This window comes from Cannabis sativa, chromosome 7, assembly GCF_029168945.1.
Source record: "Cannabis sativa cultivar Pink pepper isolate KNU-18-1 chromosome 7, ASM2916894v1, whole genome shotgun sequence".
In the NCBI taxonomy this organism is placed as follows: domain Eukaryota; kingdom Viridiplantae; phylum Streptophyta; class Magnoliopsida; order Rosales; family Cannabaceae; genus Cannabis; species Cannabis sativa.
In genome coordinates this window covers 1003651-1028424 of record NC_083607.1, presented here as the reverse complement: position 1 = coordinate 1028424, position 24774 = coordinate 1003651, and the positions used below count along the sequence as shown (strand labels likewise).

General features: G+C 33.1%; 2 protein-coding genes and 1 long non-coding RNA gene across 3 annotated transcripts; 1 reads left to right on the top strand and 2 right to left on the bottom strand.

Moving 5' to 3' along the window:
- Positions 1-9510: 9510 nt before the first annotated feature.
- LOC133029114 (uncharacterized) lies at positions 9511-11045 on the bottom strand. Its single transcript, XR_009683322.1, has 3 exons — positions 10876-11045; positions 10209-10273; positions 9511-9722 (listed from the first exon to the last, which is right to left on the bottom strand). It is a non-coding gene; the product is annotated as an uncharacterized LOC133029114 (long non-coding RNA).
- Positions 11046-14837: 3792 nt separating this feature from the next.
- Positions 14838-20435, top strand: LOC115696864 (wings apart-like protein 1). Its single transcript, XM_030623748.2, has 13 exons — positions 14838-15685; positions 16289-16388; positions 16496-16835; positions 16988-17100; positions 17626-17754; positions 17840-17933; positions 18028-18099; positions 18213-18805; positions 18943-19196; positions 19358-19508; positions 19633-19736; positions 19828-19909; positions 20014-20435. Exons 1-13 carry the CDS (start codon positions 15135-15137, stop codon positions 20095-20097), a joined length of 2667 nt encoding a protein of 888 aa, XP_030479608.2. The 5' UTR covers positions 14838-15134; the 3' UTR covers positions 20098-20435.
- Positions 20436-20939: 504 nt separating this feature from the next.
- LOC115696865 (uncharacterized) lies at positions 20940-23165 on the bottom strand. Its single transcript, XM_030623749.2, has 5 exons — positions 23039-23165; positions 22689-22912; positions 21805-21969; positions 21381-21619; positions 20940-21285 (listed from the first exon to the last, which is right to left on the bottom strand). The coding sequence occupies exons 1-5, from the start codon at positions 23109-23111 to the stop codon at positions 21033-21035; spliced, it is 954 nt and encodes a 317-aa protein (XP_030479609.2). The 5' UTR covers positions 23112-23165; the 3' UTR covers positions 20940-21032.
- Positions 23166-24774: the final 1609 nt, after the last annotated feature.

Below are 24774 nucleotides of genomic sequence, written 5' to 3'. Positions count from 1 at the left end.
TATGATTGACTCTGGACTAATGACGCGTTTACTAAACTGTAATTGGAATCAGAATAATCAATGAGAGAAATGAAACGGTTTAAAATAAAAAATAATTGAAAATAATATTTTATTATGCTGTTTACTAAAGTGTCCGAAAAGAAAACTAAAATCATATTATTTTATTTACATAGCTAAAAAAAGTAATTAAAATACTTTAATTTGACAAAATTGTCATTGTTAGAATATGTAACTATTTTTTGTTTATAGATTTTTAAAGGGTATATTTTTATTTTTTTATTTTTAATTAATAAAATTAAAATAAAATAAATTAGGAAAAGAAAAAGGTATTTCCGATAAAAACGGGAGAGAACCTTTCTCTTTATTTCTCCTAATTTGTGTGGGCCCTACTACTTTCTTCATTTCGAGATTTTAGTAAACAATTGTACGAGAATTAATATCATACTATTAATTTCCATTCACTTTAAGTAAATATGTCTTAAAGTAGGTCACGCTAGGATCCACCTACCTAAGGTCCAAAAAAGTGCCTTATAATTAGTTTTTGGTGCTTAAGAATTAATTTTTTTTCTTAAGGTCCATTTACTCTTAGGACAGACTTTTCAAACAAATAAATATTAGAATAATTAATATTTTTTTGTTTATTGAACTTATATCACTACTAAATTGTATTTTTTTAAAATTTACAGTTGTTAATATTTATTTAGAACAACAGAAATTTAATCCTTATATATATACTTTAACCAATGAGGATCCAAAATCTACTTAGATTAACTTTTACTATGGTTTTATTTTTACCACGGTAATATTTTTTATTTTGGTTATAGAATATTTATTTTGATTATGTATTTATTATTTTCTATAAATTGTACTATGTGATGTAATATTTTTAAATTAATTATATATATTTAAAATATTATTAGATTATCTTATAAGATTTTATCTCCTTTAATTCTTTTTTTCATGTTAAGCTCTTGAAATATTTCTCTTAATTACGGATATAGAATGAAGTGTATTATGGTAAGATAATCTACAAATTAGTGATATATAGATAAAATATAGTTCTAAAAATTATATTAAATTTAACACTTAACAAAAATGGTACTAAATTTTGAACACAATAGTTTAGTATGTATTATGTAGAGATGTTTGCAGGGTGGGCGGTGCAGGTGGTACGGTTTTCGACCTTTTTTCAAACCAATTGCACATGCGATTTTTCTAATTTTGCAAACCTCATCCACACCACAAAACTAAAAAACTGCAAAAACCGTACCGCAAAAATGATGCGATGTAGTTTTTAGTTTAGACTATCACCAATAATTAAACTATCACAAATACAACAAAGCTTAAGCAACACTTATAAAAAATACCATAAAGCTTGAAAATAAATATATATAAAAAAAAAAGTTTCAAGAATGCAATAATTAATGGGTTTTGGGTTGGACATTCACATATTGGACCTAAATAAATATAAAAATTAGTATTTTTATAATGTATGGTGAGGTGCGATTTGAATCGCATATTAACAATTCAAAACCACACCGCGCGGTTTAAGAAAAATTCAAACCGTGACCAAAGAATTTTAAACCGTATTTTTTTTACGGTGGGGCAGTTTGAGCAGTTTGATGAACACCCATAATAATATAAGCCTTAAACTAAAGGCCAAATTACTCGTAGGGTTGACTTTTCTTGAGGAAATTACATTGTATACCCATATTATTTTACTTATTTCAATTTTCACTTTCATTTTTATATTATTTAAGATATACCCACTTTTGTAGATAATGTCTTCATTACACCCCTTAAGTTAATGTAAATTATATGTTAAATTTAAGTAGAGAGTGGGGTTATATTGGGCAACTCACCCATAAAAGTATGCATATTTTAATAAAATATAATATAAGGGTATTTTTGATTAATAGATACAAAAAAGAGGTATTCCTCAATTAATTCTACTTTTCTTAGTAATAAAATTATAATTGTTTTATATTTTTAATAAAAACATTAATATTGTATCAAATTTATAGGAATAATTATATAAATTTGTGTGGGTCTTACTACTTTTTCTCTTCCATTCTTTTTAAGTAAACATGTCATTAATGTTATTTGGTTTTGTTGGACCTATTTGAAATATATGCGATGAGACTACATTGGAAAAAGTGGGCTGGGCTGCTCTGAAGCTTGATATGGAAAAAGCTTTCGACAAAGTGGAATGGGCCTACATTGACCACATCCTTCATCATTTTGGCTTCCCCGACCCTTTCATCTCTCTCATTCTCAACTGCCTTTCCTCTGTTTCTTTCCGTCTCCGCATTAACAACTGCCTCTCCCACCAAATTTTACCTTCTCGTGGAATTCGCCAGGGCGACCCTCTCTCTCCCTATCTTTTTCTCCTTGTTGCTGAAGGTCTTTCAGGGACCATCAACGCTAAAGCCAACTCTAACGCTTTCCAAGGGATTTCCATCTCCCGCTCCGCTCCTACTATCTCCCACCTCCTTTTTGCTGACGACAGTCTTCTTTTAACGAAGGTCACTCCGTCCACGGCCATGGAAATCAAGGATATTCTTAACCTTTATAACCTTGCTACTGGCCAATCTGTCAACTTCCACAAATCATCCATCCTTTTCTCTCCCAATACCTCCTCCGTCGACTGTCGTACCCTCAGGGACACTCTTCACCTTGATTACAAGCCTTTCATTGATAAATATTTGGGTGTCCCTCAATGTTTCTCTAGGTCAAAAACCTCCTCTTTCCTGTTTCTTCTCCAAAAAGCCAGTTCTAAGCTTTCAGTCTGGAACCAAAGTCTTTTCTCTAGAGCGGGAAAAGAAGTCCTCTTAAAAGCGGTCATTCAAGCCATTCCTTCGTATGCCATGTCCTGCTTCCGCCTCCCGGTGTCTCTTTGTAAGCATTACAGCAAGTTAATGTCTAAATTTTGGTGGGGGTCCCTGGGCCAAAACCATAAGATACATTGGAAAAAGTGGGACAATCTTTGCACCTCCAAATTTTACGGGGGTTTGGGTTTCAGAAATATTGTTCATCACAATCAAGCCATGCTGGCCAAGCAAGCATGGCGTATTCTCACCAACCCTGACTCCCTCGTGACCCAGATCCTTAAGGCTAAATATTTTAAGCGCAATGATTTTTTGCTCGCGCCCACTGGCCACACTCCTTCTTTCTGTTGGAGAAGCATCCTTTGGGGTCGTGATCTTCTGATCAAAGGCCTTATTTGGAAAATTGGGGATGGCAACCTAGTCAATATCTCTGAATCCAATTGGCTTCCCTCTCATGGCAAAGCTGTTCTAAAACCTGGCCTTTCACCTCCTTCCCAAAATGTTTCTTTTTTTATCACCGAAGACCGACATTGGGACCTTTCAAAACTCAAGCGTTTTTTTGATGAGGAGATGTGTAATGCCATTCTTGCTGTTCCCATTGACCCTCACAACAACGATAGCCTCATCTGGAACCATCACCATTCGGGGGTTTTCACTGTTAACTCTGCCTACCACTTGGCTAATTCAAATCTTTCCTCTCCTGGCCCTTCAAACCTTGCCACCTACAAGCGTTGGTGGACCACTGTATGGTCTTCTAACATCCCACCCAAAATCAAACATTTTGTTTGGAAAGCTTTCCATCACATCCTTCCCTCTAATCTTAACCTTTTCCATCGTAAGTCCACTACCTCCCCTTTTTGCTCCCTTTGTCTCTCTCATCATGACTCCAATACTCACTCTCTTCTTGAATGTTCCAGGGCAGGTAAAATTTGGAAACACTCTTCCTTTTATCAATTTTATCTTAAAAATAAACATTGTGATATTAAAGAGTTTATGTTAAGAGGTTTTGAAAGTTTTGATAAAGATCAATTTAACTCTTTTTTGGGTTTAATTTGGGCCATTTGGAATGACAGAAACAGAGCCATTTTTAATCCTAATCATGTCACTGATTTCTGTGTGGAGAGCTATGTCAGTTATTATTTGCAGGAATACAGGGACGCGCAAAATCGGATATCCATATCATCTCACACCTCTCACCATCCTTCACCGCGTGTTCATGTTCCAGATCACACATATCGGCTTTCTGTGGATGCTGCTCTTTCTCCTTCAACTAACAAGCACGGGTACGGGGCGGTTGTAACTGATTCCAAAGGAACAGCCATTGCAACTTTCACGGCTGCTTCACATACAGCTCTCGCCCCTATCTTCGCCGAAGCCGAAGCCCTCCATCGAGCTCTCCTTTGGTGTCAAGCAGTCCGTTTCCCAATTGCTGTCATAACCTCTGACTGCCAAACTTTTGTGCACCGTATCCAGAAATTTTCTCCAGATCGATCAGCGCTCTCGGGTCTACTCGCCCTCATAGTCTCCTCTTTGTCGTCTTTTCCAGGTGCTGTTCTCCACCACATTCCCAGATCTACGAACATCGCAGCTCACGACCTTGCCAGATCAGCCCTTGGAACGGACAGAGAGATAATTCGGAACCTTTTCAGTTCCCCTCCTTGAAGATCTTCGCCTTCTCCAGCTCTCGGTTTAGATCTTCTTTTTCAAAAAAAAAAAAAAAAAAAGTCCAACTATATTTAATTTAACAATATTTTATTACACCAATAATAATATAATACTTTACATCACTTTGAATATTTTTTTTTGAATAATGCTTAAATTCATTATCTCAAATCATCCAAAACTAAGATGCAGCTACAAAAAGTAGGGTATCCTCACTAAAAATACAGTCAGCCTTACAAAAAGAAGATCGCGCCAAAGCATTCGCAACCTTATTAGCAGACCGCTTAACAAAATTAAAAGAAACATCAACAAAATCAGCAATCAAATTCTTACAATAAAAAAGAATATGGCCATAAGGAGAAATCATATGTTTAAACTTTAGCAAATCATTAATAACTCTTAAACAATCCGACTCAATGACCACCTTAGGCCATCCATTCGCTTTGCTCCAAGATAACGCCTCCTTGATGCCAATGGCTTCGACCACATGAAGCTGCAAAGAGCCACTTTTGGAAAGAACTCTCACTACCAACACCAAACCAGCAGCAGTCCTTACAACAAGACCCACACCATAACGCCCCTGAGTAATAAACATTGCACCATCAACATTAACTTTAACATAAGGGAGATCAGGAGCAGTCCAATGGTCAACACTTTGGACATGCAGGCCACCAATAGGTACATCAATACCATTATGTTGTTGAGCATTAAACAAGTCTACATAATTCAGTTTAGCCAATGTCACCACATCACTAGGAGCTGGTTGCTTGGAGTTCCAAACCAGGTCATTACGGTGAGTCCAAATTGACCAACAAGTCATAGCAGCCTCAATGATTTCGGCTGTGCCCCAACTAGCCAATCCAAGCTCCAACCAACTAAAGAAAAGCATCGCACCAGGTGCAACTGTTGGAACCTTGATTATGTTCCAGCAACTTTGAGCAAAAGGACATCTCACCAATATATGCAGGGTTGTCTCAGGAACAACAAGATATAAGGGACACATTGAATCAATTGGTACATGTCTAGACGAAAGCTGGAAACGCGTTGGGAGACTGTTAAAGGATGCCCTCCACAAAAAATTTAACACCTTGGGAGGAAGCTTAAGCTGCCATAACTGACGCCAAAAACCAGAGTTATCAGGTAAACTACTACTGGTTTTCAATGATTGTAGCATAGCATAAGCACTCTTTACAGTGAACAAACTTGACTCTTCCTTCAACCAATACCACATATCACTTGTCGATGACGAAGAGAGAGGAATCTTCCAAACTAGCGATAGACCCCTAACATTGAGCACATCTGTAACAACTTCCTCATCCCATTCAACCAAGCCTACTTTCATAAAAGAATCAACTGTCTTCCCCACAAGGCCTGGATGCAAAGATTCAATAAAAGGATTCTCATCATCAGGTTGCCAAGGCTCAGCCAGTATAGAGACGTTAGGACCATCACCCACAATTTGCCGTACCCCCTGACCGAACTAACTCCTTAGCCTCAAAAACACTTCTCCAAATGTAACTTGGATTACTACCCAAAGATGCAGTCAGGAAAGACCCTGTAGAGAAATATCTGGCTTTAAACACTCTGCCCATCAAGCTATCCCCACATGTCAAAAGTCGCCACCCTTGCTTAGCTAAAAGAGCTAAATTGAAGTCTCTTAAATCACGAAACCCCATTCCCCCATGGTTCTTGTGATTCTTGAGTTTGTCCCAACTTAACCAATGAATTCCTTTATCTTTGGTCGATCTCCACCAAAATTTACTAATGGCACCCTCAATGTCTTGACAAATGCCAACCGGGATAAGAAACACATTCATTGTGTAAGCCGGGAGAGCTTGCACAAGTGATTTAATAAGAATTTCCTTTCCAGCATGAGATAGAAATTTATTATCCCAAGACTGAATTCGTTTCTGCACCTTATCTTTCAAGTAGCCAAATATCACATTTTTATTTCTTCCCACAGTACTCGGCAGCCCCAAGTACTTGTTGTGCTCAGATTCTTCAGTGATACCCAATCTATTGCATATAGTAGGTCGCATGGTGGCTGAAGTATTAGTACTGAAGAAGACAGATGACTTACCAAAATTCACATGTTGCCCCGTAACAGTAGCGAATGAATCAAGCAACTGTTGAACCCGATTAACCTCCTCATGTGTCACCTTACAATACTTTTTTAATATTTATCCATATAAATTTATATATTTCTTGTGAAACTCTTTATCATTTTTCTTTAATTGAGTAGTATGTATTTTCACGGTGCTCATTTATTCAATTATAAATTCTCTAAACTAGCCACATTATTTCATTAACACACTCCTATGTGACGTTTGGTTTGAGGTAATAAAATGGAATAGAAAGGAAAAGAAACAAACTCCATTCCATTCATTTATTTGGTTGCATATTAAAGTGTTGGAATGTCATTCTAATGGAATGGCTTTTCCACTATTTTTGTGAATGACAATTATATTTTGAAATAGAAAGAAAGATCATTCCAATGCATGATGAAAAAAAAATTAATAATTTTTTTATCAATTTTTTTTTTATACATTTTAAAATTTATTCTATTCCATTCCTATTCTCATTCTTATGTTTTCATTCTTCCCGACCAAACACCACCTTAGAGTTAAGATTTATGTGGTGTTTGGTGGTAAAAGTTCTATTTGGTGAGTTTTAGTTAATAAAATTTCAAATTCAAATATTTAAAAAGTTTGAGATTATTTTATATCCTGAATTTAGTAGTTTGTTTGTGTGTAGTTTTATGACTTGTTTTGTATCATTTATGCCACTATATATTTATGTGCTCAATGTAACTTGTTTGGTACTATAAATGGTAGTTTGCCATATATAATTTTTGTTTGGAATTTTTTCTAAGAATGATGTGAGTTAGTAGTGATATTTGTTGCTCTCCACGTATATCAAAACTAAGTTTTTTTTTGAAATTTTTACATTAAAAATACAAAATATTAATTTTATTACAAAAAAACCACTACACGGTTACCCAAACATTTATACCCTTTTCTTTTAATTTTTTACATTTGTACCACATGCACACACAATAAATGCTTTCTTGATTGACACGTGAGATTGATGTACCACATCAATCTTTCTATATATCATTTCTCTTTTTTTTTTTTCTCTTCTTTTTTCTTTTTATTTTTCATTTCTTTTCAGTTTTTTTTTTTTTTAAATATTAACCTCCATAGCTAAACACTTCCCCCTCCACGATCCCAACTCGATTTCCCTCTTCTTTTTGTTCTTTAATTTTTTTTCAACTCCCATTACCGAATCCCATAACTGTAATGATTAAGATGATGCTCAGGAAAAAATTCATCAAGATGATGCTCAAAAAATGATTAAGATGGAGCTGGTCTTCGATCTCAGGTTTGTTTTCGGTTTCTTTTTCGTTTCCCCCCTTTTTGAAATTTTTTTCGTATTTGACATTATTGTGTTTTGTGTTTATCGATTTTACTATTTCAGGTTTTTCATTTTAACATTTCTTTTAGTTTTGTTTAGTTTTTTAGGACTTTTATTTTTTAGTTTAATTTATTTGTTCTTTTTATGAGTTTTTCATTTTCGTTTGTTTAGTCTTAATTTCTGTTTTTTTTTTTTTTGTTTTTTTTCTGTTTTGTTTTTTCAGATGTTTTATTGTTTTTCATTTCAGTTTCTTCATTTAATTATTTCTCATTTTGTAATAGTTTTTTCATAGTTTTTTAATAGTGTAAACACCTTCTGTATGTATTTTTTTTAAATATGTTTTTTGTCTAGTTGTTTCTTGTCTATTTTTATATCATCAATGGGTAACAATGAGATTTATCATGGATGTTGATGTTCAAAGAGTTTTTCCTGTATTTTAGTTTGTATACAGTTGTTTAGTAGTTTTATTATAGTTTTGCTACTTGCATATGTTATTTCATTATAAAACTAATATGCAACTATTTCATTATAACTACTATTTTTTGGTCCCCGTCAAATTAAATTCATGCATAATATACAAACTATAATAAAACGATAATGCAACTATAAGGCAACCAAAACAAAAAATAAACTGACTTATACGTAACTGGTTGTACCTTAATTCGAATTTACTCTTCTTATTGTGTTTCTAAAAAAATATATTTATATTGGAAACCAGTAATCAATCAAAATACAACTGTATATAACGTACATGTATTATTCATGAGGTTTTTTTAAAAAATTTCACATCATACATTGTTTTGGATTTGGTGGGAGCTCCAGATCTGTTTGTTACAGATCTACATTTCATGAATATAGATTTCGATATTAGGGGGAGTTATTTTGATCGAATAAAACAGAATACAAATGTGTAATTTCAGTTTCTTCACAGTTTTTTTGATTTTTTTTTCGTCATTTTCTGTTTAGATCATTGCATGTCTTCTTTTTCAGTTTATTTCGCCAAAATTAATAGTTGTATTTTTATCGTTTTGGTTTCATTTTGGTTGTTTTGCAGTTTTGAAACGATCGCGGTATTTTTACCTTCATGGTTCGCTCTGTACAGCTGAAGACTTAGTGCATGTGGTATTTTTGTAAATATTTATATGTGGACTGTATAAATGTTTAATGGGCCGGCCCAAAGTATTTTTGTAATTTTTTTTTCCTTTTTTGTATTTTTCTGTTTTTTTCCCTTTTTTTTTAAGGAAGTATTTTGGACTATTTTTCAACATTTAAATAAGATTTCTCATTTTAATTTAATATTACTATTAAGAAGCATGTTAATTAATTTTGGGTAAATAGCGACAACTTAAAGTTTTAATTTTGTAAGCGGCATAAAGCCAATATTTATTTTTAGCGGCATAAGTGCTCAATGTTTGTAAATCTGTAATTTTCCTCCAATTTTGTCAGTACAGATTCTGTTTTGAATTTATTAAAGAAACATTTTGAAGTAACTAGTACTACATGTTTCTGTCTAGACCTAATGATCAAGAATCTAGACCTTATATGTAACGCCCATATTTAAATATTTTCAAATCCAAAAGTTAACTTGATTTTATTATAACTCTATACTTATATGGGTCGGGATCTCGAGTATCAAAAATACAATTTAAAAGTATTTTACTAATATGTACATATAATATTTTTTTAAAAAAACAACAGGCAACTAAACTTTATTTCAAAATGATGAAAGACCGAAATCCTTCAGGTTGCACTGCCGCGATATGTACAATCACTGCCGAGCTCCATCTCACTGTTCCTCCAGCTTTGCCTTTCCCTTACCTACACAAGGTAGCAAACTGATGAGTTAACAAACTCAGTAAGATATGCAAAACATATATATAAATAATGCAATGCCGACTTTGTGATTAAGCCACCCTGAGCTCAATAATTAAGCTCACCAAATGGATAAGAACGTTCTTAAAGGTTGGTGCTATTGACCATGATATCACCCACTACCAGCACTATGATCGCACTGCGGGACCGGCACTATGTTCGTACCGCTATGATAGCATCAATAGCACCCAAGCGTATAATTGGCCATGATATCACTCTTAACCAGTACTGTGCCCGTACTGCCGAACTGACACATTGGTTGTGCTGCTATGATAGCGCCAATTAATACCCTCTGGGGTGAATATCACTCTTAACCAGTACAATGCCTGTACTGCCGAACCGACACAATGGTTGTGCCGCTGTGATGTCACCCAAAACGTATACAACAATATATACAACATGCTTATATAATATGTTCTATGTTATTCTTACCTCGTTCTGTGCTCAAGTGTGCCGGTCAGCCTTAGTGGAAGCACAGCTCGACGCTTTACAGGGCCCTAAACCATAATATTCAGAATTCGATGAGAGACACGCTAAAACACTTATCAGGGATTTATAATCAAAACTAAGAATAACCCTATCGATAAATAGGATGCTAATACTCTAAATTACGTAAAAACGGGAAAAACTAAGGTTCGGGAAAAAGCCCCAACCGGCAAACCGGTTTCCAACCGGAAGTCCGGTTCCTGGCACCAACCGGTCGACCGATTGTAGCAGGCACCCAGGAACCGGAATTCCGGTTTTGAGCTGGGAACCCGAAATTCTTCCCCTTAATTCAATTCAAACCCAAATCTTCTAAAAACTTTCAGTATACCTGCTTATACACCAACAAACCAATTCCAAGCAATAAATCCCAACAATATTCTCAGATTATCAAATCACCATTAAAGGTCCAAGTTGAGTTCTCTAACTTAAACTTAGCATAAACCATACCACAACCTATCAACTTAGTTCAAAACAACCCTCCAGAACCTAACTCAATATGAGAATACAAAATCAAACAAGCTTCAATACCACAGAACCTTATTTCACTAGAATCATGCATCAAAACTTAGTTTTGAGCTAAGGAGAATGAAAAAGAAGAAGCTAAAGTGTATACCTTGGATTAGGGCACACCAAATCAACTAGACTTCACTAGATCAAGCTGAACAAAATCCCAGCTTCTTGCTGGTCCTTAGTAGTTCGAGAGAAAGGGAGAGGAAATTGATGAGAATAGGTGAGAATTTTCCAGGTTTCTCTTATCTTTTTCTAACATTAAATAATAATCACTTTATTTCATTAAAACCAAATGAATAATCAGCCCATAATGTCCACAAAAGACAAGAGAAATAATTTCTAATATCATGACCATTTTGCCCCTAAATATAACTCAAATGTTCAATACCATCCAAGAACAGTTTAGTCATTGTAAATCCCGACAAATTTCCAATACCTCCAATACCCAACATTAATACCCCGGTAATAACATTCTAAAACATATAAAATGCGACTCTCTAAAGGCCCAACGTCGCTTTCCACAGCTCCCGAGCACAAACACAGAAAATGAGAAATTCACATATATCATATTTAACTTAGTTTGAAATTAAATAATTTTTCATCAATATGCAATATTATAATTAATAATTCAATTAAATAATTAAACCCTATTTAATAATTCATAGTGTTAATCTTAGGCGGTCTTTACATTATATGTGGCCTGTTTAAGAAAATAAAAGGGTTTGTACTGACGAAATTAGAGAAAAATTACAGTTTTACAAATATTGGGTACTTATACCGCTAAAAATAAATATTAAAACTATGCCATTTACAAACTTAAAACTTTAGGTACTTATATTTACCCATTAATTTTATATGTTTCTTATATAGGTGAGTTCTATTTAACTTACTTCGTCATTCTAAGATACAAGAACTTGAAAATATATGTTTTATTATAATTTTCTTTCTTTATTTTTTTTTTCTATATTTACTTAATTTGATACTAATTTATTTTTTCACTAATTTTAATAAATAAGTTTTTGATAAAAATCTATGAATAAATCTATACTAATTCTTTCATTTAAATTTTTATTAAAAATAATATATATTAACAAATTTAAAATTTTAAAAAAATAATAAAAAAAATCTCATCTGGATGAAATTATTTATCTCACTTTGCTAGATAGGATGAATAATCTCAGACATATGAGATTAACTCGATTAGTTATCAAAATTTTCAGCATACCCAAACACTTAACATGATAAATTGGTATATCTAATCCAGTCAAATCTTGTATACTAAATGGATCCTATATTTCTTTGTGCATTTTCTTTCTATTCAACTTTTCCCCAATCCCAAATTACAAATCTTTTAGCTGCTAGCCTATATTTGTTCGACATCCATAAAATCTTTAGTCAATATTCCAAATAATACAATCCCATAGTGATAACAAAACTCATTAAAATGGATTTTAGTTTCACATGCACCCTTCACTCGAGAAATAAATATTTTTAATTTTTATTATAACTTCTTACATAATGTATGTATTAATCTTCTAGTTATAGGTTGGAGTTCGGGTGGGTAAGAAGATGCAAGGCATGGTAGCTTTGATATGTTGAGCTATTTGGTGAGCTCGATATAAATTTGTTTGGAACAAGAAGATTTCAAGTGTGAATAATGTGGTTACTTTAGCAAATTGTATCTTGAACAATGAAAGAATGTCCAAGTAAACCAATATAAATGTTGATGTTGCATTGTTTGTTGCGACTCATCAGTTTGACATTTGCTTAGTAGCTTGTGATCACGTGAGCAATCTCGTTGAAGCTCATACCATTTGTTGTGAAGTGGATGTGGGTGAAACCTAAGTTGGCTAAAATTATGGGCATTAGAGAGGCTCTCAATTGGATTAAGGATAACAAATGGCCACCGATAGTGTAAGAAACATCTGTTCAGTGGTAGCTGAGGCTAGGGCTGAACATCGGGTGGGTTTACCGGGTTTCGGGTTGGCGGGTTTCGGGTTCACGGGTTTCGGGTTCAAAAAATTGAAACCGAACCCGGACCCGAATAGGGCATGGGTTGGCGGGTTGGCGGGTCACGGGTTGGCGGGTTTCGGTTGGTCGGGTTTAGCGGGTTGGCGGGTTGACCCGGTCAACTCAGTCAACTCTTTAAAAAAAATTAATTTTTTATTCAAATAATTATTTTTTTAATTCTTTTATTTATTAAATTAAGCATATATAATATAACAATTTGTTCATAGTATCTATTATTGAAGAAAAAAATACATAATCAATCCAACCAACAAACAAACAACCTATTTATCAAAGATTCAAATCAAACTTCATATTCATGTTCATGAATCATGATAAAAGTGAAAACTAAAATATTTTAAAATACATCCATATCCAATATCCATAGTCCATAAAAATCTAAAGTCCATATTATATATATATATATATAAAGAGTAATAAAAGAAATATATATAATATATTTATAAACCGGGTTGGCGGGCGGGTTCGCGGGTTCAACCCAAAACCCGGTACCCCTAAAATCTCAACCCGCCAACCCACCCGAAGGGTACCGGGTTGAACCCAACCCGCCCGAAACTTTTTTTAATTTTTTTTTTTGCGGGTTCACTAATTCGGGTTCGGGCGGGTTGCTCGGGTTCGGGTCAAACCCGTTCAAAATGTTCAGCCCTAGCTGAGGCTATTTGCAGACAGTTGATGATAACTCTCCGTTTGGATTAGTTGTTAATAACACTTGTTTAGTTGTTTGAGTGAAGTTTTTTTTTTAGTTTGCTTATCGTTCTGCTAATAAAGTTACTCATACTTTTGCTACAACTTCTTGTAGATCGAATTTTCAATGAGAAATCTGTTCCTACTAAATTTATATATATATTATATATATATATATTCTTTTAGACAATTCGTCCTAACGAAATTATACTTTCATTTAGAAAAGAAAAAATCAACATTCTTACATAATTTATTTTAAATATTTTTTAAACAATATGTCTACATGATTACAGTGTGCTATGAGGTTAAATCAACATGCTTAAACGACATGATTACAGTTTCTTTGGCGTGCTCTCTCGGACACTTTAGCTATGAAATCCCATCTGGTCTCCAAACATGTACCAGTTGATTTGGTATGTCCAATGTGTAACCAAGAGGAGGAAATTATTTTTCACCTTTTAGGTTCTTGTTCTTTTGCTCAAACTTGCTAGAACCGGTCTTCGATTAGTTCAGTAAGTTATTCGTTTGGGGAGTTTCGAAGCTGGTTTGGCAACTTGCTACTAGTTGTTATTGTTGAGATTCATGAGGAAGTAGCCATGGTTTGTTGGGCTGTTTAGAACGCGCGCAATGCTATAATTTCGAGAGGAAAGAGCTCCTCTGCATTTGAATTAGTGATGTCGACTAGAGTAAATCTTAATCAATGGAAATCTGCTCAATCAAAGAAGAATGGTCCTTTGTTAGTTCTGTTGACATAGAATGTGGGGCTGGAGCCATAGTCTAAACAACATATTAACAAGATTCAGGTCAATGTTGATGGCACTATTTTTACTTCAGAGGACTGGTATGGTGTTGGTGGGGTGGTCCGAGACTACCATGGTCATTTTATGGAGGCTTTCTCTATTAGTAAGTTGGGGTGTATTAAGGCTGCTATGGTTGAGATCTTTAGCATTAGAGACTTTAAGTTGGATTAAAAGGAAGTAATGGGTTAGGGTTCAACTTAAAACTGATTGTCTAGTCGTTATATGCTTTCTCTTTTTGGTTTATTAGTTCATGAATGTAAATTGATTCCAAATTTTTTGAGATTCATTTTGTTAAACGTTCTGCAAATAATACTGCTTATAGTATCACTCTAGCTCTTGTTTTTACCAATTTAAAAAAAACATCCTTAAACACTATTATTTTAATAAATTACTATTAATAAAATTTCATTATTTATTAAAAAAAATAAAAAATAAAATAAGCATACTACTCATATGTTCCAATGGGCGTGAATGATAATAGTAATACAACATTAAATGACGAAAATACCCCTATTCAATTCAAATTAAACCACTACACTTCAAACCCTCCCCCGTAATTTTACACCCAAAAAAAAAAAAAAACTAAAAACAGGTTTCGAAAATCAAAACTCAAAAATCCAAAATCAAATCAAAGCTCTCAACTCAGCTTCGAACACCAAACTCTCTCTCTCTTCTTCTCCATTCAAATTTGTGATTTTTTCTAGAGAGAGAGAGAAATCTCAGTAGAATTTGTGATTCAAATCCTCAAATTTCACTCTATTTGCAAAAAAGCCCCTTTTTTTAGGGTCTGAATCCCCAATTTGGGGAAATCGCCGCCGTATCTCGGCCGTTGCCGCCGTTACCGTTAACCATGATCGTTAGAACTTACGGCCGTCGAAATCGAGGCATTTCCAGAACCTATTCAGACGGATTAAACGACGCCGTTAACGACGAAGAAGGAGAAGAAGACCCTTTCAGTTTTAGGGATTCTTTGTCTCAATCTCAAGAAGGAGAAGAAAACCCTTCTCTTCTTCGTTCTCAATCTCAGGAAGATCATCTCTTTAGTGGTGTTGGTGGTGGTAGTATACCCTTTTCTTCGCAGGATTCTTGGTCTGCTTCTGCTTTCGATTTCGATTTCGATTCGTCTCAGGGTAATGGAAAACCTAAGAGGGTTAGGGTTGAGAAGAAGGAATTAATTGAGGAGACTCAGGAGAAGAGTTTTCGGCCTTGTATTCCGGCGGCGACTTCGACTTTGATGGAGGCTCAGGAGTTTGGGGAGATGATGGAACATGTTGATGAGGTTAATTTTGCTCTTGATGGGCTTAGGAAGAATCAACCTGTGAGGATTAGGAGGGCGAGTTTGATGTCTTTGTTGTCTATTTGTGGTACGGCTTATCAGAGAAGGCTTCTGAGAACTCAAGGGTATGTTTTTGTTTTTTTGTTTTTGATTTGGGGTTTTTGAATTTGAAACAAGATCTTGGGGGTTTTGGATATTTGAATTTGAATTTGATTGTTTTAGATGGAAAGGGTTGTTGAAGACTTTTCATTTTGTTGATTGTGAGATGAATTTATGACCTTGGAGAGAAAGTTAGAGAGTTTTTTTTATTTGGGTTTTTGAATTTGAAACAAGATCTTTTGGGGTTTTGGAGATTATAGCAAAGTGAATTTGAATTCGTTCTTGATTTGTTTTGAAATTTGAATGTGGGGGGTTTTTGTTTAAGATGGAAATGGTTGTTGAACTTGAAGATTTTTCATTTTGTTGATTATCAGTTGAATTTATGAGTTTAGAATCTTTATTTAGAACTAGAAATATAACCTTAGAAAGAAAATTAGAGATTTTGTATTGATTTGATTCAAGGTCAACCTTTACTATTCTTATTTTATAAAGAATCTTTGTTATTAGTGCATTGCTCTCTACTGGTAATTGGTTATTGAATCAAGCTGATATGACTCTGTAATTAAATTGCGGACTTTGAGCTTTCTATTTGTGAATTTGTTTATATTTATAAAAGTGCTGTTTTTCAGGATGGCGAAGACGATTGTTGATGCCGTTTTGGGCCTTAACCTTGATGATTCAGCAAGCAATTTAGCTGCTGCTTGTCTACTTTATGTCTTGACAAGTGATGTAAGTTGCATTTTGAGTTTGCAACTAATTTATTCTAGTCAATGTTATTACTTTTTTTTCTTAATAACTCGAGTCGTCTTGATGGGTTGTCTACTACTCTCTGTCAGGGTCAAGATGAGCACCTTTTGGAATCACCCAGTTGCATTAGATTTCTAATTAGGTTGTTGAAACCAATAGTGTCTACTGCTACTGAAGAAAAACTTCCAAAAATTGGTAGTAAGCTTCTAGCATTACGCACCGACATTTTGCAAAACACCAAGAAAAAATTAGACTCCAGTTCTGCTGCACTTTTTTCCAAAGTTCGTGAAATTCTTGTGAGTTGCAAGGAGATAAAATCGAGTGATAGTGATAAGGATGATAGTAGCATGGAAAAGCCAGACTTATGTCCAAAATGGATAGCTTTGCTGACCATGGAGAAGTCATGTTTATCTACCATATCTCTTGAAGGTTTGTGTTCTTTGTTAATGCCATGGATTTAAGCTCTGTTGTATATCACTGAATTCTATATTGTTAGCATTAGTCATGCTTTTTATTTGCCACTAGATTTTCCGTTATCTGTTGCTGATGTTCTTTTATTTGCCTTGAATGTGGCCAATCAGAAACCACTGGGACAGTAAGGAAAACTGGGGGCAACTTTAAGGAAAAAATGCGAGAGCTTGGAGGACTTGATGCTGTCTTTGAGGTTGCCATGACTTGTCATTCCGATATGGAGGTGTGAACTTGTATGTTAGTTTGATCTCACTATTTTATATATTAAAAAGAAAGGGTCAAGTTAATTCCCTTTAACTATAAATAACAAATACTTTTATTAAAGAAAGGGTGATTAGTTTAGAGTTCATAATGCTCTAAGTTGTGAAGAGCAGAAATAATCATAATAGGTGATTAGATTTGTAAAGTGTATTCTTGGTTGACTAATTTTGTTTTGTGATATGGCACTAATCATTATTGATTAAGACATCTAATATTGGTGATTAATTTTGTAAAATTCATTCACATAATTTTAGGGTTCTAGTTGAAGTTTTCATTGTAGCCAACCTCGGTCTGCATACCTCAAAAACTTTTTGAATTCTTGTAATTTGTTAGTTGTTCGTTCATTCAATTTTATTTTTAGAGAAAATAAGAAACAAAACCTTTGTTGATTGAAAATTGAATTGCAATAAAAGTTGTATTCATTCTGTATCTATGAAGTATTCTGCTGCATCATTTGTGTTCTTTAAATATACATATTTATATGCAGAGTTGGATGGAAGATGGCTTACCATCTACTCAGGATGTAAAACTCGAAATAGATATGCAAAGCTTATCCTTGCTTTTGAAATGCTTGAAGATCATGGAGAATGCAACATTCTTAAGCAGTGAAAATCAGGTACTCTCTTCTGCTTGATTAGACTTTGGCTTTCTCTGCATAATGAAAGTGAAAATGAATATTCATATTTCTGCTATTGTAACAGCACCATTTACTTAGGATGAAACGCAACATACCTTCATCGGGGAGCCCCCTGTCGTTTACACAGCTTGTTATGAGTGTCATTAAGATTCTATCAGGTAGCTAAGAATGCACAAAGCGGTACTTATTTTTTATCAATGTCTGATTTGTACTCATAAAGCTAAGAATGCTAACCTTTGCATTAATTCCCAGATCTTTATTTACTCAAAACTTCTGCTGTGGCTTCAACTAAAGAAAAGTTTGCTTCAATTACCGGCTCTAAAGGTAATATTTGATGAATATGAAGTGCTCTGGATTATTCATTATAGTCAGCAATATCAATAGAAAAGCAAAATATAAGACTTTTAAAGTTGATTTGCTGATGCTTCAATTTTCAGGGAATGACGATGTGGATTTATTTTTTGATCCCATTAAAAGCAGCCCAGAGAAGATTTTCTCTGACAAAAGCTTCAATATAAGTCGGGGTAATCAATTTTTGTCCTCTTCACGGTTGGATTGTTCTAATTCTGAAACTACGAGCACCTCAATGAATGATTCCTGTTCAGTAAGGACAAGACTTAAATCTTCTTCATCCAGCTCATGCAGTGGAACATCTAGGAGTTTACTTGGTATGCATAAACTTAAGAATGGTTCTAGAAAAAATCTTGGTATCGTCCAAGGATTGTATAATAATGAAGATATAAAATCTGAACTTTTGGAGGAGGACCAAGATCCTTTTGCATTTGACGAAGACGACTTTGGACCATCTAAGTGGGAAGCACTATATGGAAAGCCAACTACATCTCGTACTAAAAAAAGTGGGGAACTGAGCAGAGAAAGAGAACTTGTTGAGGATTGTGTGGCTCAAATAATAATGAGTCAACAGGAATCAATTAATCGAGAAGCTAATCATTCGCAAGAAGCTTCCTGCTCTTCTGCTATCAGTGAAGAGTCCATTCTCTTAGCGGACTGTCTTCTTACTGCTGTGAAAGTAAGTCCATTCTTACTCCTGTGGTACTCCTTGGTAGTTGGGATGTCCTTATATGTAGCCTCATTTTCTTTTTGAGCTATTTTTTTTTATTATAGTTTGCTTTACCATGGGATAAGACTTATGTGGCTTCTTCACAGGTTCTAATGAACTTGACAAATGACAATCCTGTTGGCTGTCAGCAAATTGCTGCCTGTGGAGGACTCGAGATAATGTGCTCCTTGATTGCTGGCCACTTCCCTTCATTTAGCTCGTCTTCATCTCTTTCCAAGGAGATAAAAACGAATGGTTCACCTGTTGATGTTGATAATCGTTTAAGTGATCAAGAACTAGATTTTCTTGTTGCTATTTTGGGCCTTCTCGTGAACTTGGTAGAGAAGGACGGTCAAAACAGGTTATTCTTCTAATCATTTTTTGAGGTTTTTTTAAATGCCATATTGTTTCTAATGAACATTGTTTGGTTTAAAAAAGTTAGATTCTCACAACTTTTGTGTGTAAATTAAAATTAAAATGTTTTCTGCCAATTGAAGCTTTCGATTATATTTTTTTCCACAGATCACGGCTTGCATCAGCCAGTGTACAATTGCATAAATCAGAAGGTTTTAAAGAGCTGACTAGCAAGGATGTAATTCCTCTACTCTGCTCCATCTTTTTGGCCAACCAAGGAGCAGGCGAGGTGGCCCAGGAAGAGAAATGTTTGCAAGAGGTGAGTAACATATTTTTGCCGAATTTAGAAACGTTAAAATGTACTGGGGTGCCTCGGTTCAAAAAGACTTGAGCAGAATGCATTTCCTTATTCGGGTATTCACATGTTCTTGCATTTCTTACAGAATGACGAGGTTGAAGCAGCACTGGTGCAAGGAGAAAAAGAAGCCGAAAAAATGATAGTTGAAGCTTATGCAGCATTGCTTCTAGCATTCCTATCTACAGAAAGGTTTGTCTCGTCTCGGTCTTTTTCCCCTTTCCCCTTATTCAGCTCTTTTAAACATATTCTCAATGCAAAGTTTGTTTGGTATCTAATACAGTAAGAGCATACGGGACTCTATAGCCGACTGTCTCCCGGATCACAACTTGTCGATTGTTGTCCCTGTTCTCGACAGATTTGTGGTAAGAGTTTGTTTTAATTTTGTGGCAATCAAACAGTCATAAATGGCACATTAGAATATAGATATCGAATTGAATATCTTTTTTCCTGTTTGTGTGAATATTAGGCATTCCATTTGTCATTAAACATGATATCCCCGGAGACTCATAAAGCAGTGAGCGAAGTAATCGAATCGTGTAGGATACCCTGAGAAAACTTCTTGAGATTCTGTACAGACTCTTACCCTTCATATTCCCGAATACAACTCTTTCGTTGTTACGAGAAACGACCACCAGAGATTTGGGTCTGTTGCATCATAATTCGTATAAGATTTGACCAATCCTGTGTTAATTACAGTCTAGTTGACATGTGTTCCCTCTTCTTCTTCTTCTCTTTATAATTTTTGTATCTTTTTCTATTTCATTCTTTTGTAGGGTCTTTTTTTTGGGGGGGTTTCTCACCAATTTGATGAGGAAGGAGATATTATTGTATACAAAAATGATAGCATAAAAAAAAGCCAATGCAAAATGTAATTTGTGTTTGTATTAACCCTTTTTTCTTTTCATGAGCAAAATATATTGAATGAAAGGGGAAGACAGGTGGTTTTGAAGCTGAGCATTGTTGGTTAAACCCGAAAAGAAAACCTTTCGATTCGGGGATGGGGATGAATGAGGGTTTTTCGGTTTCTTTCAATCTTAATGTGCAACAATGAAAGATTTGATTATTAGGGTTTTTTTACATTGGTAGGAAATAGTAATGAGGAAATGGGAGTTAATGTTGAAGTGAAAGTAGTTGAAAAAATTTAACCATAAATAATTACAATCCAAATTTGAATGTTTAGTAGTTGGTATTAAGGGTTTTTTTCATTGGTACTAATTAGGAAATGGGAGTTAATATTGAAGATATAGTAGAAAGTAGTTGAGAAAAAATTAACCATAAATAATTACAATCCAAGATTGAAAGTTTGGGAGTTGGTATTTAGTAGGTAGGCAAGGGCATTTATTTGTTGTTGTTACTATTATCATTTATTGTTGCATAAAGTTGAGTCATCTCTTATGTCACACACATCTTGTGTAGGTTTTTATTATAAAATGTGTTCATTACAACATAAAATAGAAATTGAGACATAATAAAATTCTAAGTCTATTAGATTTGAACATGGTCTTTTAGGAAGGTGATGAGGAATTGGTTCACTTTGTTTGGGAATTGCTCTTGCATGAAATGAGTTCCATCTTCCAAAAACTTAATCTCCAAACCACCAACATGATAATCCTTCAATTTCTCACTCTTCACATGCTCCTCTATTCCCGGAAACTTAAGAAAATAGTCTTTTCCTCCCATTATCAACATTCTTGGAACTTCGATTCTTGGATTACTTATTTTGAATTCGTGTCGTTCCCTTTGCAATGCAAATAAGAATAGTTTGATTAAGACAAAATGATATAGAAAAATTTAGTGATATCTAGAATGATCGAATATAAATGATAAGCTTACTTGTAAGGAATTTGCATTGGAGAATCAAATCCAGAATTTTGATATAACGTAGTATAAATTTCGAGATCATCTTGGGTTAGCCAAGGAGGAAGAGGTGTGTTAGTTAAGTCCACCAAATCCATAATCTCTTTATCTTTACTTGCTATAGGAATTTCAGGTCTAGAGAAGAGAATATATATTTTGCTTAAAATTGTTTTCACATCAAAACGAGCAAAATCAGCTTCAGCTCTTCCAGATTCCTGTAATCATATATCAAAATTCAAAACTCTTATTATGTCAAATTCAAGTATAAAAAAAGTGTGAACAAATAAGATTTGAACCATCAGTATCGAGTGTGTCTGGAAAGTTATTTTGTAAACAATTATCAAAAAGATATTATACTAATACAAAGTGATTATAAAAAAGCGAGGCTATTTTTGCTAACCTTCCACCGGGACAAGTAGAAACCTTCCGAAAAGTTCTTGTAGCGTTGAGGATTAGGAAGAAGGAAAGGTACACCGAGTGATATGACTCCGGCAACCCTTGTTGGATGAGTTAGACAAAATAGATAGGCAACCCATGATCCAAAGTCCTTTCCTACTAAAACAACCTGTTTAACCAATGATAATAACCAATAAAAATAATAAGAAGAAATACAATAGAACTAGAAGCAAACATTGATCCATATTCCATACTTAGTAAATAATGGGGGATCAAATTATAATGCTTTTATAAGTTGTAGTCTTTATAAATTTATGTTCTTTTATTTCTATACTCTTATGTATTTTAAAACTAAGTTAATAAGATGTAAAAACATATGGAAAAAGTGAATTTTGTTTTGTGAAAGTACATTTTGTGGTCTCCATAACTATTGGACCAAGACTTTATTAATCTAACACTTAGAAGCCTAAATGAATTAAACCGAGTTTAAAGTACATTTTACCACCCTAACGGCGAATTCAAAATTTAAAGAGAGAGGAACATAATTTATATTAAGATAGGAACAAAAGTAAATTTGAAAAGAAGAAAAAAGTGTTCTTAGTGAGATTTGAACCATTACACCAAAGCTAATATTATATTTATAAATATATATCGTAACTAACTAAAATACATATACATTTTTTTCTCGATTTTTTTAGAGGGTAACTTTCCTCCTCGCTTTCTAGTGGGTCCGCCCCTGCACCACCCCAATCAAAATACACAAAACAAAAATAATGTTGAAAAATTCAAATTTAATAAGACAAGATCCTACACTAACACTCACACACATGCATTTAAAAAATATATATATATATACATAATATTTATATAAATAGTAGCTTTAATTACCTTATCAAAGTTGAAAAACTCAAGAATTGAAAGTATGTCATCTACAAATTGATAGAAAGATGGGTTTGAATTTGAGTTTGATTTTGAAGTTGATGATAGGCCATAGCCACTCAAATCTAATGCAATTGAATGGTAATCAAATTGAGCAAGTGCAACCATTTGGTGCCTCCATGAGTACCATATTTCTGGAAATCCATGGATGAATATCACCACTTTACTACACCCTATCACAACACAAAACAAATACACATAATTAAATCACATATATATAAATATATATATATTATATTATATAAAGAAAAAAAGAAGAAGATGATTTTTGTTAAAATTAAATAATTTTTTGATAATACCATTTCCAATCTCAGCTATGTGAAGCTTTGCTCCTCCTTTTGCATCTATGTACTTGTGTTCAATCTCATCCATCTTTGAACAAAGAAAGAGAAAAATAGAGAGAGAGAGAGAGAGAGAGTTGACTAATCTATATATATATTTAAATTAATTTTGATTTTTTTTTATCTTTAATTTTGATACATTACTATATTTAAAAAAGTTATTTGGGATTTATTGAAAGGATATTTTATATTAAAATTAAAGGCATGTATTTATTTATTCCTTTTTTTTTTGTACAAAAATGCACTTGAAATTTTTCTTCACTAAAGGTATTAAAATAGATATTTGATGTTAAAGATAAGGAAATGTATTTATTTATTCTATTTTTGTTTAATTAGAAGATATGTATAGGTTCTCTTTTTAGATATAAAATATAGATGTACTTAAAATTCTTGATATCTTACTATATATACAATTTTATCTGGGATTTGTCGAAATAAATGTTTGATATTAAGGGGCTGTTTGGAATGGGGGTGATGCTAGTAAGGGAATGGTAATGTGAAACATTACCTTGTTTGTTTTGAGAGTTTAGTCTTGGAATGTTATTCCCTTAGTAATACAACTACCCTTGAGGAGGGTAATGTTGATACCTTAAAAAAAGTAGGATTGAATCATTACCTTCCATTATATTAATTTGAATAGCATTTTGAATTAATAAATAAATTTAAATACCTATAATAATATCATTTATCATAAACAAAATATTATGATATATTTTTTTACATGATTATTACGATATATATTTAGTCAATGAGATCAGTTTTTTTTTTTAACTAAGTTATTTTTATATTATTAGCAATAACATATATATATATATATATTCATTATACATAATTTTATGCGGATAGTGTACATAAGTGACATAGAGAATAAAAATAAATAACATAGTGACAAAATATATAAAAATATTTATTTTAATTAATAAAAGTTACAATAAAATTTAATATTTATTAATTAATAATTAAATTTCTTTAATGAATAATTATTTTATTTTTAAGTATAATTAACATTAAATAGATATAATAAAAAATATTTTTTAATTTAATTTTTTTAAATAATATATAAGATTACTGTACTCAACCAAACAGTGTTATTTAATTAACAGGAATATGATTACATATTACCCTACACAGCCAAACACTGTTTACACATTTCTCTACAATCATATTCTCCTTCATAATATTCCCTATAATCAAATTATTTTGAACACCTCGTACCAAACGCCCCCTAAAGATAAAGGTATTTATTTATTCTTTTCTTTTAAGAAGAAATAAGTTCCCTTTTTGTGACATAAGACTATGGGATTTTTTTTTATTTTTAATGTTAATATCCTATTAAAAATATATTTGGGATTTATACTATATAAATTAAGAAAATGAAAGTTAATTCTAATATTTTTTTGGGACAATCTAAAAATGAAATAATATGATATTTTTCCATAATAAGATTTAGTTAGTATGATTCTATTTTACTCTATAAAATATCTATTGGTATTTAGATGAGGTTTTATATATAGAGTAATAATAAACCTAAATTCAAATTGCAAGTTATTTTTAAATACTAAAATGTGTCATTATTATCAACCATTTAATATTTTAAGTGAGAATCTAACATTTTAATTTGAATAAATATAAATAATTTGAAAATGTGTCTATACAAAAATGAGGCTTTAAAAATGGTCATGATTTTCTCAAGA

Excerpts from the sequence above, each read along its gene's own strand:
- LOC115696864 (XM_030623748.2), top strand. The coding sequence starts at position 15,135 with ATGATCGTTAGAACTTACGGCCGTCGAAATCGAGGCATTTCCAGAACC. Across the intron at positions 16,389-16,495 it reads TTTATGTCTTGACAAGTGAT|GGTCAAGATGAGCACCTTTT; the intron begins GTAAGTTGCATT and ends ACTCTCTGTCAG. Across the intron at positions 17,934-18,027 it reads TGTCATTAAGATTCTATCAG|ATCTTTATTTACTCAAAACT; the intron begins GTAGCTAAGAAT and ends ATTAATTCCCAG.
- LOC115696865 (XM_030623749.2), bottom strand. The coding sequence starts at position 23,111 with ATGGATGAGATTGAACACAAGTACATAGATGCAAAAGGAGGAGCAAAG. Across the intron at positions 21,970-22,688 it reads AGTTTTTCAACTTTGATAAG|GTTGTTTTAGTAGGAAAGGA; the intron begins GTAATTAAAGCT and ends TTGGTTAAACAG. Across the intron at positions 21,286-21,380 it reads CCAATGCAAATTCCTTACAA|GGAACGACACGAATTCAAAA; the intron begins GTAAGCTTATCA and ends TGCATTGCAAAG.